At 39.8% G+C, this 20,412-nt stretch overlaps 2 protein-coding genes across 2 annotated transcripts in view; one reads left to right on the top strand and one right to left on the bottom strand.

Moving 5' to 3' along the window:
- LOC131682967 (uncharacterized) overlaps nt 1–11,738 on the top strand; it is a 646,631-nt gene extending 634,893 nt beyond the window's left edge. The window contains exons 21-22 of the mRNA XM_058964798.1: nt 11,276–11,392; nt 11,460–11,738. Of these exons, the coding sequence (XP_058820781.1) occupies nt 11,276–11,392; nt 11,460–11,491 (149 nt within the window). The 3' untranslated portion in view covers nt 11,492–11,738. The remainder of the gene's footprint in view (nt 1–11,275; nt 11,393–11,459) is intronic.
- Nucleotides 11,739–15,295: 3,557 nt separating this feature from the next.
- On the bottom strand, nt 15,296–20,200 carry LOC131680131 (uncharacterized). Its single transcript, XM_058960855.1, has one exon. The coding sequence runs from the start codon at nt 20,198–20,200 to the stop codon at nt 15,296–15,298; it is 4,905 nt and encodes a 1,634-aa protein (XP_058816838.1).
- Between the last annotated feature and the right edge of the window lie 212 nt (nt 20,201–20,412).

Consider the following 20,412-nt stretch of genomic DNA (forward strand, 5'->3'; position numbering starts at 1 on the left):
TTACCTTTTTTGCTGTCATCGGAGTATCGGTTTGAATCACAATTTGCTATGTGATCGCACGCCACAACCTGTAACTCCGGAACCGGAATTCGGATCGGGATGAAATTAAATAGCCATTTACGGGGACGCAATACCTTTCATTTGAGGCCAATTTTAGTTTAGAGACTAAGTTTGTCAAAATCGGTTCAGCCATCTCCGAGAAAAATGAGTGACATTTTTGGTCACTTACACACACATACGCACATACACACACATACATACATACACACAGACATTTGGCGAACTCGACGAACTGAATCGAATGGTATATGTCACTCGGCCCTCCGGGCCTCCGTTAAAAAGTCGGTTTTCAGAGCAATTACAATACCTTTCTATTGAGAAAGGCAAAAAGATGACAAATTTTGAATTGAAAGATCGAATTTTGTTGCTTTTGAAAAAAATCTTTTTAAAATCCGGGGGCTCAAAATTCAAGATTGACCTATGGCTTCTTGGGAAAAATTGCTTAAAATTATCCGTAGAACATCACTAGGGGGCGCCACCAATCGACTTTTTTGGCTCCATACAAATTGACCCGCTCAAATATATATATATATATATATATATATATATATATATATATATATATATATATATATATATATATATATATATATATATATATATATATATATATATATATATATATATATATATATATATATATATATATATATATATATATATATATATATATATATATATATATATATATATATATATATATATATATATATATATATATATATATATATATATATATATATATATATATATATATATATATATATATATATATATATATATATATATATATATATATATATATATATATATATATATATATACAGGTCGGACTCGATTATCCGGGGATTTGAAAAAAATCTCACCCCGGATAATCGAATCACCCGGATAATCGAATCAAATTTTTTTTTGCGTTTTTTCATGAATTTAAGCTTCATTCGTGGAGAAATTGGAAATAAAATGACCAGGACAAATTTTCCTATTATGGTAAATATAAATGTACCTATTTTGGCCCTAGTCGATTTTTCAGACTTTCAGGGTGTGATTTGTATTTTCAGTTGGTTTTCATTTATTATTCATATTGGTAACGAGTTAACGATATGTATCAGTTGCTTATAGCTATTTGTACAAGAATTCGAAGATAAACTTTTTAATAAGGTATGTCTTTTGCAATACAAGTCAAACTCGATTACCCAGGGCTTAGATTTTCCGAGGTAACTGATTCGATTACTCGAAAACCAGAAAAAAAAATTAATAAGTAAACTGGGGGTCGTCTGTTTCTTGGCTCCAGTTTAATTTACGTGGAGTGTCACATATCACAGCTAACATGTCTAGTTATTCTAATTGGAAGAGTGCGTGTTGCGCACCCACAAAGAGATCCTTGTCCTTGTAGCATCATTTAGTGGACATATGCTGGATTGTCAGGTAATAACTACGCGTGTAGTCTTCGCAAACTGTCCCACTCATACTTGTCACAAGCGAAGGACTACCAGGTTCCCGGGCGCCTCAGCGAGAAGTACTGCTGGCGCCCTCTTTACATAGCCTATCATCCATCTTTGCTTGAGCTACCCAAGAATTGAAATCACCTCCAGTGACGGCCGGGTCTCTTTTCAGAATCTCGTTAACCATTTCTTGACCAACTTTTTTCTACCACGTATAGGGTCCCAAAATTATTTTTCTTTAAAACTGTTGGCGTCAAGAAACACGAAAAACCTGGTTTAAGAAAGACAGGTGCTTCTTTTGCTGCTGCTCAATATTTACCTTCCGATCTAGTCCAATTGCATGAAAAAGGTAATTGAGGGCAATCTAAATTAGAAAGTTTTAGCAGTTTTCAATAATATTCCCAGGCTAAGAAAATATTCCAAAATTTCATTTTCGCCGTTAACAGAAACTATCCCTGGCAGCACTGCTTCAGCGGAACCCAACCAGATTAATTGTAATAACTTCTGTTCTAATGCTAATATTTATAACTTTTAGTGCTCAAATGAAAGATCTTAGTCGCAGTTATTAGCCTTACTTGACGTTGTGTAAACCAAACGTTATAGTCATATAGAAACATGGTTGTTCATCAACCAGAAGGGCACGAACGGGTTAAAGATGCTATTGGAATTCTGAGCAGGAATCACTTGTTGAAGGGGATAATGGGAGAAATATTCCACTAGACATTTAAGAAGCTTTTCTCTAGAATCCTACATCAAAATTCAGAGAAAAAGCCGTAGAAATACGGATAAATATTGAATCGAAGTTCTGAAATAGATTCCATTGGGATGCTAAGAAAACTTCGATCAGAATCTTGAAAAGTATCCAAACAGAATCCTGAGAAGCATGTTATCATTATCCCAAGAGATAGCCAGAAACCGACCGAGCAATGTAGGTATAATGACGTTTTATGTGGCCTACAGTAACCGATGTATTACGAGGAAAATTTTTACTTTTAGTGTAAAATTAAAAAGTTGCATATTTGGCAATATTGGCATTAAAAACTTTTCATTTTTTTGGAATCCCTAAACAAATTTTTAAAAAAATATCTCGCTGATTGATTCTAGCGCAAACAGTACCAGAGATATAATCCGAAGAAAAACATTTTTTTAAACAATTTGTTAAAATTAACCGTTATGTGTCCAACAAAAAACACCTATAACAGGCCAACGAGGGTACCCGGGTACCCACAAATTAAAATGCTCATAACTATGGCCTCCTTTAACCGATTTTGACACTTTTAGATATTATAGATTCAGGAACTCGTCCACTTTTGGATTCTGTAACATTGAACCGGATGAATGGATCTGGTTCTTGGTGATCCGGATTTTCCTGAGTAATGTTCCAGTACTAGGGTATGATTTGTAAATTTAAATAATGCCCTAGCTAAATGAGTATCAAAACACTTCAAATTGTCTCGGAAGTCTATTATTTATTGTTACGGGACCCTATGGTAGTTTGAAAAATGGAATTGGAATGGAATGGCCATTCACGGCCCTACGGGAACCTGCTCCAGAATGTCCGTTCCGTGGTGAAATCACCAAATGGTTCCAATACCATGAGATACAGTCTATTGATGCTATGCCAAGAATTTTAATACCCATATTGCTAGTATTCCATTGATATTCACAAATAGTATCCAAGCACTGGAACATGCTTCCGGAAATCCGGATTCCCGAGAACCGGTTGAAATAACTCGATTCATTTTTACCCAGTCTAAAAGTGGATGAGTTCTTGAATCCAAAACACCCAAAAGCATAAAAATCGGTTGGAAATTACCTTAGTTATTGGCATTTCAGTTTTGGGGGTACCCGGGTATCCACGTCGGCCTGTGACGTAGTAAAAAATTCAGGAGCCCCTCCTCACTGCCTTCTTACTACATCAAAAACATTATTACCCCAAAAACTTGACTTAGTGAAGTTCCAAGATGTCACAAAGTTTCAATTTCCAGCTACGGATAAAACATCGGAATTTCATTATTTTTCAACCTAAAAAGGTATCCGGGTACCGCGTCGGACACATAACGGTTAAGAGTGTTCCCATGGACTGAGGGGCTGTTTAAACGACACAACAATTTAGGTTATTATATATTGGCTCTAAATGAACAATTTCTTCAAAACTGGTTCCAAGTTTTCCTATTAATTGCTGCGGAAGAACGTTTTGCCTTTCTCAATAGAAAGGTATTGCAATTGCTCTGAAAACCGACTTTTTAACGGAGGCCCGGAGGGCCGAGTGACATATACCATTCGATTCAGTTCGTCGAGTTCGGCAAATGTCTGTGTGTGTATGTATGTGTGTATGTATGTGTGTGTATGTGTGTGTATGTGACCAAAAATGTCACTCATTTTTCTCAGAGATGGCTGAACCGATTTTGACAAATTTAGTCTCAAATGAAAGGTGCAACGTTCCCATAGGCTGCTATTGAATTTCTAATGGATCCGACTTCCGGTTCCGGAACTACAGGGTGATAAGTGCGAACACGCAGAAAATGTCGATTTTAATAAATTCTGCAATGAATGTACTGCCCATGATCGCATATTTGTCCCGCTTTCTATGGGATTTGCTATCTTTATGGGACTGATATGCGATCATGGGCAGTGTATAAAGGTGAAAAATTTTCCAAAATATGACCACAACTGCTTCGATTTGCAGTATTAGGTCACTAACATCCATTCAAAGTCTATTTGGCCACATTGGCCACCATCCTCGGTTCCGGAAGCCCCGGCGGACGTATCTAAATTCAGAATAACAGTCACATCGGTTTCTCGGAGATGGCTAGACCGATTCGACTAAACTTGGCCTCAAATGAAAGGTATTGCGTCCCCGTAAATGGCTGTTTAATTTCATCCCGATCCGACTTCCGGTTCCGGAGTTACAGGTTGTGGCGTGCGATCACATAGCAAATTGTGATTCAAACCGATACTCCGATGAAAGCAAAAAAGGTAAAAATTTCGCTAAAATGTCTCTCAAACAACTTAAATTTGCTGTTCTAGGTCACCGACGGCCAACCAAACTTTCGTTGACTACATTGACCACCATAGACGGTTCCGGAAGTGCCCGGGAAAAGCGGCCATCTTTCAAAATTTACGAACTCACATCAGTTTCCCTGAAATGGTTGGGCCGATTTTCACAAACTTAGTTTCAAATGATAGCTATAATATCCCCACAGATGTCTATAAAATTTCGTACGGATCGCTTATATGGGTCCAGAAATATAGACTAAATCGTCCGGTCACATATGAAATTCCCATATAAGCCGGAACTCAAATTTTTTTTCAAAGGGGGGACCCCATGAAATTTCAGAAATCGAATTCGTATTTTTGATGCCAAACGTCTTTAAAATGCATGAAACGTCGAGATTTTATGTTATCTCGAAAAAAATTTTTTTTTGTAAAAATCGGCTTTTTGGGACTGCCGATTTCGCACCTTTTTTCAGTTCAATATTACCGTGGCTGTTTTTTTTTCAAAATTTTAGAACTCGAACTCTTTTAATGAATATAAACAACGCACACATTCTCGTGATTCATTAATGAGAAAGGCACAATTGCACCGCTAGGTGGATTAAAATAGGTTTTTGTATGTATAATGATGATATACAGCTACATATCATAGGACTTTATTTAATATTTTATTAGATATGGTTATACAAAAAAATGAATAATTTTTCAACACACTTTTCAAAAATACAGAATTATACCGCATTACCGTGCGGTGCGGTGCGGTAAATGCAGTGCGGTTGCGGTGCGGTTTTATTACTTTTTGCGGTTGCGGTGCGAACTATCCATTTACCGCTCACATCCGCACCGCGACGAACCCTAATTTCATTACACATATGCATAGTGGGATCAAAAGCCATTTATCTAGCTGCTTTATTTTAGAAATAGGCCACTTTAAAGTATGCAATGCACAAATAAAATAAATTAAAGGCCAAATCGGATGACAAATACTATTTTGACTCACTGGAAGTTAAACTCACTCCACAGTTAAAAGCCACTTGAAGTGAAATGTCAGCATTAGAGAGTTCAGGCGAATGGCCTATAAAAACAATATATTCAAACTTTAACCAACCAGGTTTCTTCGCAATAACCCTGCAATTGTCACGTATGATAATAACCCCCAACAAATGTAGTACCAGGACATTACTTTTAACGGAGCATTTCACTTGTAGAGCAGTGAAATTCGCAAAAAATAAGTAAAATGAAAATCCCGTTTCACATTTCCCAGTTTGCCCCCAGTATCAAACCATCAACAGAAACTTATATCAGTTTTCAACAAACCAACACATCATTCAAATTGTCAATCGCAGGTACACTCTTCCATGCATGTGGGGTGTATACATAGATTTTTTTATTTTCAAAAAATTATATCTTCGAAACCTCTAGATCTGACTCAAAAATATGTTTGGATATATTACGTTGAATTGAATTCAAATAAAAATATAGAAGTCTGGAATATTCTATTAAACTTGCAGTGAAAATCAAGAAAAACCATTTAATGCGTATTTTATTCGTACAAAACTCAATATTTTTTAAAGTTAATAATTTTTTCTTGAAACTGCACTTAAATACCTTTCATTTGACCTATAACCAATGAAAATAGTTTCAGCGGTTCAAAGGTTATGCATTTTTAAAAAAATCAACTTTTAAAAAGCACGATTTTTTGAAACAGTCTAACGTGGAAAGAGACACCCTAATGACGAAATAAAAAATAAGTATCTAATATTTTTCGGTATGAAACGATTCTACCAAATATTGCAGAATTCCGAGGATCGTATCACTTGTTTTCATGAAATTGCCATATATATATATATATATATTGTTGCGGCAGAGCGCTTTCTATAGACGGGTCCTCGCCTCAAAATCTACGACATAACGGCAATCATTATTATAATATATACATCTTCATCTGTGATAATTTCTGACAATGGAAGCCCAAAATAAAGTACGCAAAGTCAGTACAGTTTAGCCACCGCCGGCGGCGGTCGATCATCCGTTACACTATCGTTTTATTTGTCGATATCACCGTCCGTGTGCGTCGATCGTCGAATACTTTCACTGGGTCCTATCGCCAGACGCATCATAATGGTGCCGTGACCAGGATTTTTGAACCTTCCATCGGAAAGTTGCAACGGTTGCAAGAAGATGCAAGTAGGTATCGAGACGCTTCGGCTATGCCGGTGTGAGCAAATGCGCAGCTGCTTAGCAAAAGTTCCCCAGCGGAGCTATGCCAGTGTGGGCCAATTTGCAGCCGCTTAGCAGAATACACTTCGGCATCCGACTCATAGGACGACTGCACCCACTGCATCGTTCTGGAGTGTATTCAAAACCCAGCAAGTGTTCCGTCGATATCATTCTTCGATCATCTTCTGGATCAACGTTCAGCATCATTCGACATCATCCAAGTAGCAATGGAGGAATCAGCATCAACGGTATCTTTCATCACATCATCACATCCAACCACAACGTAGCTGTATAAAAAACCTTTGGTTTTGGGGGGGACTATGTTGCGGCAGAGCGCTTTCTATAGACGGGTCCTCGCCTCAAAATCTACGACATAACGGCAATCATTATTATAATATATACATCTTCATCTGTGATATTTTCTGACAATAGAAGCACAAAATAAAGTACGCAAAATCAGTACAGTTCAGCCACCGCCGGCGGCGGTCGATCATACGTTACACTATCGTTTTATTTGTCGATATCACCGTCCGTGTGCGTCGATCGTCGAATACTTTCACTGGGTCCTATCGCCAGACGCATCATATATATATATATATATATATATATATATATATATATATATATATATATATATATATATATATATATATATATATATATATATATATATATATATATATATATATATATATATATATATATATATATATATATATATATATATATATATATATATATATATATATATATATATATATATATATATATATATATATATATATATATATATAATACAACCATGCAGAAGATAATAAAAATATCTTTTTTGTCCAAACTATCAAACCTGTACGCTAATAAGTCTTCAAATTTGAATCAAATTCCGAAATAAGATTAAATTAAATAGATTGCAGATTGTGATAGACTTGAGTATAGCTTGGAGTAAAGTAGCATAATTTTTAAACATATATATACACGGTGTTCCTAAAACCGTTATTAACAAAAAAATGACCATAAATTTGTCATACGGCATTCGAAAGATACAGTATCCAAGCATCTTCTCAGTGAATTTCAAAATGATCCATCGAGAGATTCGAGAGGAATTGCGATTTGAAGTTTTATGACGCGTTTCATAAGGCTACCAGCAAACACCCACGGGTTGGGTCCTATCTCTATAAACAAAAAATATGTGTCTACTTATTTAGTACGTGGCATTCGAAAGATGTAGTAATCAAGTATATCCCCTGTAAGTTTGAAAATATTTCATTGACGGAATCGAAATTTATAACGGTTTGCGTGTAGTATGCGGTCATAGATAGGTTTTCTACCAGACTTCAAGCGTGAATCCATGTTTGTTCATGGATTATTTAGAGCGTTTATACGTGTCGCGGTTTTTAAAGAAAAACCTTACCATTTAATTACATAAATATAATGTAAAAAAGGTGTTATTTATATGGTGCATTGAAAAAGTGCGAAAATAGGGTTGTCTACCAAACGTTAAATATAATGTGTAAATTAAAAAAAATGGATAAAAGTTGGAATGTTTACTTCAAAAGGCCAAATCTCAATGGTTTGTTGACCGATTCTAATTTTATTATTGAACAGGTAGACATTTTATCGTTAATTTTCATTAAGAAGAATACAAAATAAAGTTGTCTAATTCAAACAATAGACAACATAATTATCCTCAACTATACGTATTATCACTATTTAGTGAATATCTTTATATTCAAAACAACGACCTATCAATTTCTATACATTAGTTGAATGCAACGAACGCAAACGACAAATCATGGAAGAATAAAACCATAAATTTTAAAAATATGAAGGTATTTGCTGATTCAGATCAATTTATGTTATGATACGGTTTTTGTTGGAAATTTTGTACAATCGTGATTCGCTGGTTGGGTTGACAGATGTTAAAACTGGTCAAAGAGGTTATTATTAGTACAAGTTCATCTGCTCATATCTCTAACTATTGTCAGTTTGAACTTATCATGAGAATTTGACATTCAGATGTTTATACAGCAATTGCAATCAACTAGTATATATAAATGGATAGGCAGCTATTTATAAAACAAAAATATTCACTAAATAATGATAATACATATAGTTGAGATCAATTATATTGTCTTTATTGATGCAGATGACTCTATTTTATATTCTTCATAATGAAAATTAACGATGAAACGTCTACCTGTTCAATAATGAACAAATAATTAGAATCGGTCAACAAACCATTGAGATATGGTCTTTTTAAGTAAACATTCCAACTTTAACCCATTTTTTTTTAATTTACACATTATATTTAACGTTTGGTAGCCAACCCTATTTTCACACTTTTTCAGTGCACCATATAAATATTACCTTTTGTACATTATATTTATGTAATTAAATAGTAATGTTTTCCTTTAAAGACCGCGACACGTATAAACGATCTAAATAGTCAATGAACATACATGGATTCACGCTTGAAGTCTGGTAGAAAACCCATCTATGACTGCATACTACACCCAAACCGTTATAAATTTCGATTCCGTGAATGAAATATTTTCAAACTTACAGGGGATATACTTGATTACTACATCTTTCGAATGCCATGTACTAAATAAGTAGACACATATTTTTTTGTTTATAGAGATAGGACCAAACCCGTGGGTGTTTGCTGGTAGCCTTATGAGACGTGTCATAAAACTTCAAATCGCAATTTCTCTCGAATCTTTCGATGGATCATTTTGAAATTCACTGAGAAGATGCTTGGATACTGTATCTTTCGAATGCCGTATGGGGCCATGCATAAATGACGTAGCATTTTGGGGGGTAGGGAGGGTATACCAAATTTGTGACGAAGTGTGACGAGGGGGAGGGTAGGGTCAGAAGTTGTGCGACGTAGCATTAAGTTTAAAACCCATTGTTTAGAGAAAACCATTTAATGATCCTCCATTCCCAAGAGAAATGAATTTAAATTCTAACAAGTTACTTTTTTGCGGTTTTTCATGAGGTAAATTTTACGATTCGCGGAATTACAAGTTCGCAAAAATACGAAAAGATTTTGTATGCGGTTTTAACTTGCTACATTAGTTAGCTAATGTTGCTAAGGGATGATCCATAAATGACGTAGCATTTTTTGAGTGATTTTTAACACCCCTTTCCCCCAGCGTAGCATTTCGTCACAAACCTCTAAATACCCCCTGGTAATTACGTAGCTTGACAGTAACTCTGCCCCACCTTGTCACCGTAATATTTTCAAAAAATTCTATTCTATTCCCCTTAAAAAAGCTACGTAGCATAACATGACCCCCTACCCCCCCCCCCCCCCCCCGTCGTCACACATCATCACAAAATACAAAACTCCCCCCTCCCCCATATAATGCTACGTTATTTATAGATGATCACTAAGTAGTAGACTTAGTTTGGAAGCAGAATTAAATTTTCACCTCGGATTCAACCAAACAAAATTTAGTAATTTAGATGAACGTATGGTTCTTAGAATCATTGGCAGCTGCGCGATTGTGAACTGAGAGAACTTGTCTTCATGCTCCGCTTGACATATAAAATTCAAAACAAAACTATCAACACTATATTTGTCATGAAATGGGCTTATGTATTTTTTTTCATCGCCCGGCCGCTTTGCATGGTACGAGGGGGAGGGGGTAGGTAAATGCTACGTTATTTACGAGGGGGAGGTTAGAATTTTGTGACCAAATGCTACGAGGGGGGAGGGAGGAGTCAAAAATCGCCGAAAAAAAGCTGTCATTTGTGTACGGCCCCTATGACAAATTTATGGTCATTTTTTGTTAATAACGGTTTTAGGAACACCGTGTATAGTCTATAATTACCAAGCAATCAATAATTCGGGCAAAGATCTACATCCTCTTATCTAATAATTTGATTAGCATATTGCACTCTTCCAATAGAATTTAAGTTACATCAAATACAAATTTGTGTTTGGTTGCATTGTTTTTTGTGTATATTTGATGTTTCAGTTTAATCGCCTGCTACGATTACTTGCATTACATTCATTTAAACGTATTTCCAAATTGTATATTTGTGTTGAACCAGCGAATAATACTATTGGCATTTTCGATTGACCCCGAAACGGAGTCAGATTCTAACCCCAACCGCTGTCAGTTCATACATTTTGACAGCAGTTGGGGTTAGAAACTAACTCAGTTCCGCTTCAAGCAAAAACGACATATGTTTTGCTTTTGTCCAAATATAACCTTAAATTTGAACTAAAAGCTCAAGTAGCATTCTTTAATTTTGGCGTAAAGTAGCCCCCGTGGCGTAAAGTAACCTTAAGCAGACCCTACACGGGACAAGAATATTGTCAATAAAAATATTGTCAAGACTGCTGCAATACGTCAATCCCATTTGATTTCTACATGAACATGATCAATATTTTCAAGATACCCTTACATGATCAATATATTGATCAATAATCGATTTATTGACAATATTTCTACACGTGTAGGGTCCGCTTTAGATGACGGTATTGATTATTATAAATTATTTAATAGTATTGACTATAAACAATATAATTATATTGATTACAGGCTTACATGGTACAACCGGAAAATTGAACTCATTAGCACGATCTAACGCTTCTTTGTACGGCACAAAAGAAGACCTGTATGACAGATTGAAAAGACACGCCTATACAGGTAAAAAAGGTACGAATGAATTTTAACACATTTCCAATTTTAAGCTGTAAAGTTACAAATTTTGTTATATTTTCAGAAAAAAGCGACAGCGACAGCGAAGGAAACTAGCACACTATCCAGAGTTTTAAATTCATTGAGAAAACACTTAGACAATGGTTGCCACTAATTCAATACTCAATCATTCAATGTAGTATTCAGGGTAATATAATATATATTGTCAGGTTACATTAACTAAAACTATGGTTAAAAATTCTTTGCAACAAATACAACGAATAAAAATTACCTAATTGTGAAGACTTGTTCGAACATTGTATGAAGGCCCTTTGTTATGTTTGAGGCACTATATTTTAACTGACTTAGAGTAATATAGGTTGAAAGTTAAAAGCAATAAAATTGATATCTCTGCCATTTGCGTGAATGATTATTGTTTTGGATATCGCAATTCGCATTCACTCACGGAGCGAGCATACCCAGTCAAAAAGGGTAAGTTGCTGGCTAACAGGGGGCTATTTGCCAACTCGGATGCGCTAATTGCCCTTCAATTTGCCAGCAAATTGCTGGCAATTGGGAGGCTATTTCAAATGCAACATTTGGGCGATTTGCCGCCATTTTTTGCCACCCAACCCGCCCTTAAATCGCCCCCAAATCACCGGGCGCCCTTAATTGCCTAATATGAAAATTAAAATTATGCTTATTTTCGGACTCATTATCTACTCACATATACTTACCAGTATACTAGGTAATCACCACCAAATTATAGAAAGAATCAATGGTGAAATTGGTATTGCACTTCAAAATTTATCACAATCTGACGTTCATTAAAACTTTAGGTCAGAGATCTTGTACTACTATACTTACTGTATCGATTTTGTTGGCTATTTTCGGCAAATTTGAGACTAAGAGAAACGAAAGCAATGAAATTGAAAAACGGATAGGTATTCTAGAGCGAATCAGTTATAAACTTAGAACGGAAAACTAGAACTAGGCAGGCTCATATGGGCATGATCGAAAGGAAATGTGAAGAATTCTTTGCCTTCTGCAGAGTAGGAGTTATGCGTTGCACCCAAGTCTACCGCATGGTCTATGGTAGAACATAACTCATCATCATGTTTTACCGCCGACGCTGGCAAAAAATTCAATATTTCTACAGGGGGGCACATAAGTTTTGGGAAGATATTCAAGTGGAGAAGAGGGTGAAGTCATTCATCTGTGTATCAGAGACATGGGAGAGAAGGTGGACAAGACTGGCAGGGGGGGGGGGTATATAAACTTTCAGTTTCCGGCATCAGGAATCAACGGCCAGGATTACAGACGCCGGGCGGTTTTCCTCGAGCCAGCAGGGGTTCCTCCAGACGATTTCGAAGTGTGGCTCAGATACGGATCGGAACACACCGCGTTGCGCGTGTGATGTTGTACTGTAGGTCTCGTGTTGTTGGTTCATTCGACAGATGTTTTGTCTTGTCTTGGAGTCGTATCAGACCATCGTTGGGGTACGGTAGGCGGAAGTGGGCACTTCAGGGAATGATAAGAGAAAAGATAGGGGCATTTAAATTTGGATATGTATGGTTTTGAGGAACGTGTATATAAGGGACATGTAGAGAATATCGCGGCTTGGCTTGACATTGGGCGATCTTCCTCGGGCACGAAAGGAATCGAATAGTTGAGATCTGGCAGAACAGTACTCGGCGCATTTATTTCGGAATATTTATTTTTATTCAAGCTTCCATTCGAACCAATTTATCTATTAAAATTCAATCGTTTCGTATTATTCAGTAAATTCTACATCAATTTGATATATTTTAGTTCCATATTTCTTCGAAAAATGAGATGTTTACCACAAGCCGTTGAACAATACAGCGCAAATTCGTCAGTTGGGTCACGATTGCGCCTCAACTAGCGAATCGTATCCGTTAATTGGGGCAACTGACAGCTGGCAAAATTTACCCCAGGGAAAAGCTGAATGTTTTCTTTCAATAAAAACAAACAGAAATATTTTACGGTTCACGAAAGCTCCTTCCAGTTTAAAATTTATTTTTGTGACAAAGTTTGGCATTATTGTTCTTTTTGCCATTAATTATTGCGAATTTTACCACTAGAGAGACTCACAAAATTATTTTGGGGCCCATATTATTGGCTCGAATCAAATCTCGTCGAAATGTCAATTGACGATAGGTTCATTCGGAGTGTTCATTTTTGTTTACATTTTCCTAGCGTTGCCAATTTTATTTTATTTTTTTTAATCTTATCTTAAATACGTTTATTTAGGCCCAAATGCTTTCGCTTAACGAGGCCGATAATTCATTTTTTTAATTACATGTCACATGTTAGTGGGGGAAGGGAAAGCCGTATTTAGGGGCGGCTTGCTCCCCTCTTATGTAAGTAAAGGAAAAAGGTAGGAAGTGGGATACATATTATGTAACTGACATCGTCGTTTGCTGATTGATCATTGTGGCGGATATGCACACTTTGTTGTAGTGTTGTAGTTTCCAACCTGTAATCCCAGGGGCGAGGGGAGAGTCGATATTTCGGATAATTATTGGCACTCTGATGCTGTCATGATGTTCTCTATATCATCTGCATGTGAGGTATGTCATGATGTTCTGGGTAGACAGTTATCAAGAAGGGTATGCACCGAAGACTCGTGAAGCAATGCCATATTGTAGAAGCAGGGATAGGTTGGTGAGATTCTACTGTGAATGAGAGAGGGGAAAATGTATTAAACTTGGTGTTGCGCACAGACAGGACGTAGAAATATTTCCGAATTTGTTAATCCAATTTTATTCAAAGTAGGAGAAGGATTACAAAATTCCTGTATCATGACAATAAATAATCTGTTAATGTTTTGTTTCAGCTATTTCAATTTCCATATTTACTTACGTTTACTAACTTTCCTAAGCAGACGGTTATAGGGTACCTGACGGTAGGAAACTGCACAGTCCTGACGTGCCAACTAGAAACAGGCGATAGAATTTGATTCACGATCTTCGGGCCTAATTGAATACCGAAATCGGCACGGAACGGTTTTTGTATCTTGTAGGTTATACTATAGTAGAAATAAGTATAATGTAGTCTAATATTAAGTCTAATTCACTATTTTTAACGCATAACTCCTTACCGGTGGTAGTGTAATTCACTTAGTATAAATTAGCTTAAGTAGTTTTAATTAGTTTTAGCTTATTATAAGTAAATTTAGATGCACTACTTCTACTATCTGATGGGTTTTGTTTTATTCTTTCTTCCTGCTGTCACGAGGTACTGTCTGTCACTTGCTGCTGCGTGATTGTATTGGCTATCAAGGCGGATTGCGAAGGTGGTGTATTCCGCAGCTGATGTCTGTGGTAGTGAACAGTGCTGGCAGTTTGGTTATGATGCGCGCAGACTGATATTGAGTCTGCTAACAGTCCCCCCAGGTACGCCAACTTCTGATTGGCTTACACCTCATCGCGACGAACGTCCAACACTGCCAGCTTCGTTGCAGGTCGTTCCTACACACCTCTCGCTGTTTGAACAGTTGCAGATCGGATCTGCCCGTCTCGGCCGACACGCGTGTGAATCACTTTGCCCTTCGGCCAGCAATTCCTCGGTAGATTGGAGTCCGCGATGACCACTACGTCGCCCAACGAGATTGGCTTGGTGTGTTCAAACCACTTCGTTTTCCTGGTAATTTCCGGCAGATAATCGGTGACCCAGCGCTTCCAAAACTGGTTTGCTACAACTTGCGATACTCGCCAGTTTTGTCGTAGGGCAGAGCCGCTGTCGTCCATCGTGATAAGCGGTTTCACGCCACTCGATGAGCCCAGTAAGAAATGGTTCGGAGTTAGTGCAGGGGCCGAATCGTCATCTATGGGAACGTGGGTCAAAGGGCGAGAGTTAACTGTGCTTTCGATTTCGGTAAGTAGACTCCGAAGAATTTCATCGGAGGGCTTTCGTGAAGGTAAAGTTGCCATCAGGTTTTTTTTTGACGGTACGGATCAGGCGCTCCCAACTACCACCCATGTGCGGGGCGGACGGTGGGTTGAATACCCATTCGGTTTCTGGGCTTACAAACTCCTTCATTATAGCATTTTGATCAATCAAATCAGCAGCTTCTCTCAATTCTCGAGATGCACCGACAAAATTCGTCCCGCGGTCGCTGTGAATCCGTCTAGGAGTGCCACGACGAGCAATGACGTTGCGAAGTGCCAAGATGCAGGAATCGGTGCTTAATGAGTTGACGACCTCGATGTGAATTGCACGGGTAGTCAGACAGATGACTAGCATTCCCCATCGTTTCTCTACGCGTCTGCTAAGCACGACTTCCATAGGCCCAAAGTAGTCAACTCCTATGTGCGTGAAGGGGAGCGAGAAAGCAGCGAGCCGCGCATCTGGCAAGTCTGCCATTATTGGAGGGTTTGGCACCGACGATTCATTTTTGCAGCGTTGGCAGTTTGTGCGAACCTTGGCGTAAATGACACGGATTCGGGAGATGTGGTACTTTTGGCGTAGTTCATTGATAACGGTCTCGTGGTTCAGGTGGTGATATTTACCGTGGTAGTGCGAGACTATCAGTTTGGTTACATGGTGGTCACGTGGTAGGATGATTGGACTTCTAGCGTCCTCTGTGGCGAACTGACAAGCTGCAATTCTAGTTCGCATTCGAAGAATTCCACAATCGTCTATCCACGGGGTGAGCTTATACAGCGGACTGCTCTTGTGAATCAACCTTTTGGCCGGACATTCCTGCAGTTTTGACTGGGACAGGACTGTCATTTCATCGGGATATGCGGCAAGCTGAGCTAGGCTAATTAAATAGTTTTCCGCTACGCTTAATTCCTCCATTGAAAAAGGTCCCGTTTGGATCGGCTGCTTGCGACGTTTTAAGCGACAATTTGCTGGGAAACGGAAAACAGCTGCGATCACGTTGATCAGGCGCCGCCAATTAGAGAAATTGGTCACACAGCACAGTGGATCAGGAACCGCTCGATGAAACAGTAAATGTGGACGCAGTTCAGTCTTCGTTGAGCCATGAGTAATCGTTGGCTGGGGCCATTCCGACACTGGTTGCCAAAGAAAATCCAGACCGGTAAACCATCTGCTGTTACGCGTCAAATCTGGCCCTCTCTCCCATTTTGTTCCATCGTCTGCTACGTTAAGTTTTGTAGGGACCCAACGCCACTCAGTAGCTTCCGTAGTTTCAAGGAGTTCGCCGACACGGAATGCTACGAACTGTGTGTAACGTCGATGGTCTGAATTGATCCAGCAGAGAACGTCGCGCGAATTGGTCCAGAACACTCGATTATTGATTGAGATGGAGAGAGACTCGCCAACAGCTCGTGCGAGTCTTGCACCGACTACAGCTGCTTGGAGCTCCAGCTTTGGGATTGAGACAAACTTCAACGGTGCTACGCGAGTTTTAGCTGCAACGATTGAGCATTGAGTAACGTCATCGCGAACGAATCTCAGATAACATACAGCTGCTATCCCATTCTCGCTCGCATCAACAAATGTATGTAGCTGCGTATCGCAACTATTCGCTGGGGACGAATGAAGGTTGTAACATCGTGGAATTCGGACCATTTCCACCTGTGGCAGAACTCTCAGCCACCTTTGCCATTTCCTGAATAATTCGTCTCCGATTTTCTCGTCCCATTGGACTCCGGATCGCCAAACTTCCTGCAGCAGAATCTTGAGATACACCAAGAAGTGAGCGATAAGTCCTAGAGGATCAAAGATAGTCATCAACACGCGTAGGATCTCTCGCTTAGTCGGTCGTCGCTGGCCTTCCAGCAGTGCTTGGTCGAAACGGGTCCACCCGACTTTATACGTGAATACATCTGAGGCCATGCACCACCACATGCCCAAGACTTTCTCAGTGCCCATTTCTGACTGCAGATCAAGACTCTTCTCTTCTAGAGAACTGTCCTGTAATCGTGATAGCACTACCTCCGAGTTACTCATCCAGTTGCGTATCTCAAACCCGCCTTCCGAATGTACGTACTTGATGTCCTGCGCTAACTGAATCGCTTCTTGCTCCGTGTCTACACTCACCAACAAGTCGTCTACATAGTGACGCTTTGTTATCGATTCGACGGCGGCCGGGAACTGATTGGAGAAGCGATTGGCATTTAAATTCTTAATGAATTGGGCGCTACTAGGGGAGCAGCAGGCTCCAAAAGTCATAACCTGCATAACATAGGTTGCAATTTCGCCGTTTTCGTCATCCCACAAGAAGCGCTGGCATTGTTGATCTTCCTCCCGAATTCGCAATTGGTGGAACATCTCGCGTATATCTCCGGTCAACGCTACTCGACGCTCGCGGAACTGAAGCAGGATCGTCAGCAACGAACACAGTTGATCAGGGCCTTTTAACAGGACGGAGTTTAGAGACACATCGAAAGCCTTGGCTGCTGCATCCCAAACCATTCTAAGTTTCCCGGGTTTATTCGGGTTGGTGACCGGGAATATGGGTAGATACCACACACGTGGTAAGGTTTGGCTCAGTTCATCGTTGGTGAGTTTTCGTGCGTATCCTTTAGACAAGTAGTCGGCAATTTTCTGATTTAGGACCTGCGCTAGCACCGGCTCCTTTTCCATGCGTTTTTTCAGACAGTAATGTCGACGCAGAGCCATTGCTCGATTATCTGGCAGGCGCACATTGTCGTAACGCCATAGCAGACCGGTCTCGTATCGGTCTTCTTGAAACGTTGTCAAAGATTGAAGTAGGTGTTGAGCGAGCTGATCATCGGACGAGAGTAAAGTATTCACTGGTTTCGACAGGCCAAGGCTATCCAGCGTAAAATACGCTTTCATAGCTTGATGCAAGGACTCGTCTGTTTCTTGGTCCTGATCGGCTCGATGAACATGGAATGTGCACAGAGCGGAATCAATTGATCGATCCATTTGCCAGTTACCACAAACCGTCCAGCCTAGACGTGTCTTTACCGCTATCGGATCATCCAACCTCATCTCTCTAGTCTTCTGGACGAGACTTATTCCGGCGTGTTTCATCCCAATAAGGATTCGAGGTCGAGCGTCGAAATACGAATCGATTGGTAGACCTCGAAGGTGTGGATACACATCCGCTAGCTTGTCTACGTTCAGCGTTTGAGGTGGAAGTAACAGCTCCTCGACAGTTCTCACGGTATCCAAGCGGAACTTCTTGGTTTGGCTTCGTATACCGGCTACGTCTAGGCTAACGACTCTTGACTTATCCTCATTTCGCTGAGTGCCCCCAGTCCAACGCAAACATAAAGGTTGAACATCGCCGTCTAAGGACAACTCATTCGCCAGCTCTTGGTCAAGCAATGTTAGTTCCGAACCGTCGTCGAAAAAGGCATATGTTCTTACCATCCGATTTTTCCCGTAGAGAATCACCGGCAAGTATCGAAACAATACAGTACCCAGGTCGATTCCATGAGTGTTACACCTACGGGGCTCATGGCTGGTTCCCGGCTGTGGCGAAGGAGCCCTACCAGTTGAAATTGGGTGCTTCTGATCCAGTACAACGTTCCTTTGTTCATTGTGGAGCAGTGCATGATGTTTCAGCTCACAACCGTTCTTCCCACATGGCTTTGCTTTACAGCCACCGTTGTGTCGATGGAGACATCTGCGGCATAGTCCAAATTCTCTGACCGCTGCCCACCGTGAATCCCGTGAAAGGTCTTGAAAATGCATGCATTTCTCTACTGCCTTACAACTCCCTTTGCAGATTAGACATACGTTAATGGCAGACGGCTTGACGTATTCGTGGACCTTTGGCGGACTTGATGATGTGAAATCGAGCTGAGGATCGGAGTGAACATTCATGAAGGCATTTCCCTTCCTTGCTCCTCGTGGCTCGTTCCTAAGCAATTTGGATTCCTGCACAATTGGCGGGATCGTCACAGCACTGGCCGCTTCGGTGAGAGAGTACACCCAGTTTCCGAACGTCGCAAGGTTAACAGAAGGAACGGTTTGTCTATATCGAGCCCAGTCTAATTTTATCGATGGAGAAAGTTTGCACACGAGCTGATGCAGAAGAGAGATGTTGTATAAATACTCCTCCAAACCACAGGCATCAACTATAGCGCAAAAGTTTTGTACGTTGACGGCGAAATCCACTATCGTTTCAAGCTTATCCTCTCTGATCGACGGCAACGAGTTGATTTTCGAAATCAGCGAATGAACAATAGCCTCTGGTTGCCCAAACAGCATTCGTAATGTCGCTATCACCCCGTGCACATTGGATGGATGCATCAGACGACTTCTAACGGCTTCATACGCCTTGCCTTTAAGGCACCTTTGAAGTCGGAGAGTGTTCTCCTCGTCACTGAAACCACACATCGCTGTAGAGTTATTGAAAGTTGACAGGAAAATCGGCCATTCCTCGGGGTTTCCGGAAAACTGAGGCAAATCCTTCGACACCGCCTGGCGCGCAGCTATCTGTTCTCGAGTGGGTGGACGGGAATGTTGTGGGAAAGCATGGCTCTGGCGGATAACATTTTGATTAACCGCGGAAACACTTCGACTTACGGCTGAAACAATGCTGTTTCCCCTTCGTGAAACTGAATGGCCCGGAACGGACGATTGGTCAATAGAACAGTCTAGTTGAGAAATTGGTTGTTTAGAACCCTTGCTACAATCGGGATTATTGACCAGAGAAGATTGAATCGGAATTAAGACCCTTGACTGATTACGCAGTAGTCGTGAAGCAGCTCCTGCATCCGGACGCTGTTCTTCCACAGCAAGATTATGCGTTGAATGACGTTGTGGGTTGAAGTTACATGAACCGGCTACAACCATTTCGCCTTGCTGCTGAGCGCGCTTCACTTCCTGGACCCATTCATCAATTTGACTCATTCCTTCACTATCTGCATTAGAATTCTGTACTTCTTGTCAACGTAGGCGCGTTGTCTTTCAGCCTCCTGCTGAGCCAAAACGTGTTCTTCCTCCAGCTTTAGCAGTTCCAGCTTTAGCAGCGAGGCATGCGATGACGCATATGATGACTCGGACAACTTATCATTCCGCTTAAACCGCGAGGCATGCGACGATGCGTGGGAAAACTCTGACAG

The sequence above is a fragment of the Topomyia yanbarensis genome, chromosome 2, assembly GCF_030247195.1.
Source record: "Topomyia yanbarensis strain Yona2022 chromosome 2, ASM3024719v1, whole genome shotgun sequence".
NCBI classification, from domain to species: Eukaryota; Metazoa; Arthropoda; class Insecta; order Diptera; family Culicidae; genus Topomyia; species Topomyia yanbarensis.

Coding starts and splice junctions, on each gene's coding strand:
- LOC131680131 (XM_058960855.1), bottom strand. CDS start 20,200: ATGAGTCAAATTGATGAATGGGTCCAGGAAGTGAAGCGCGCTCAGCAG.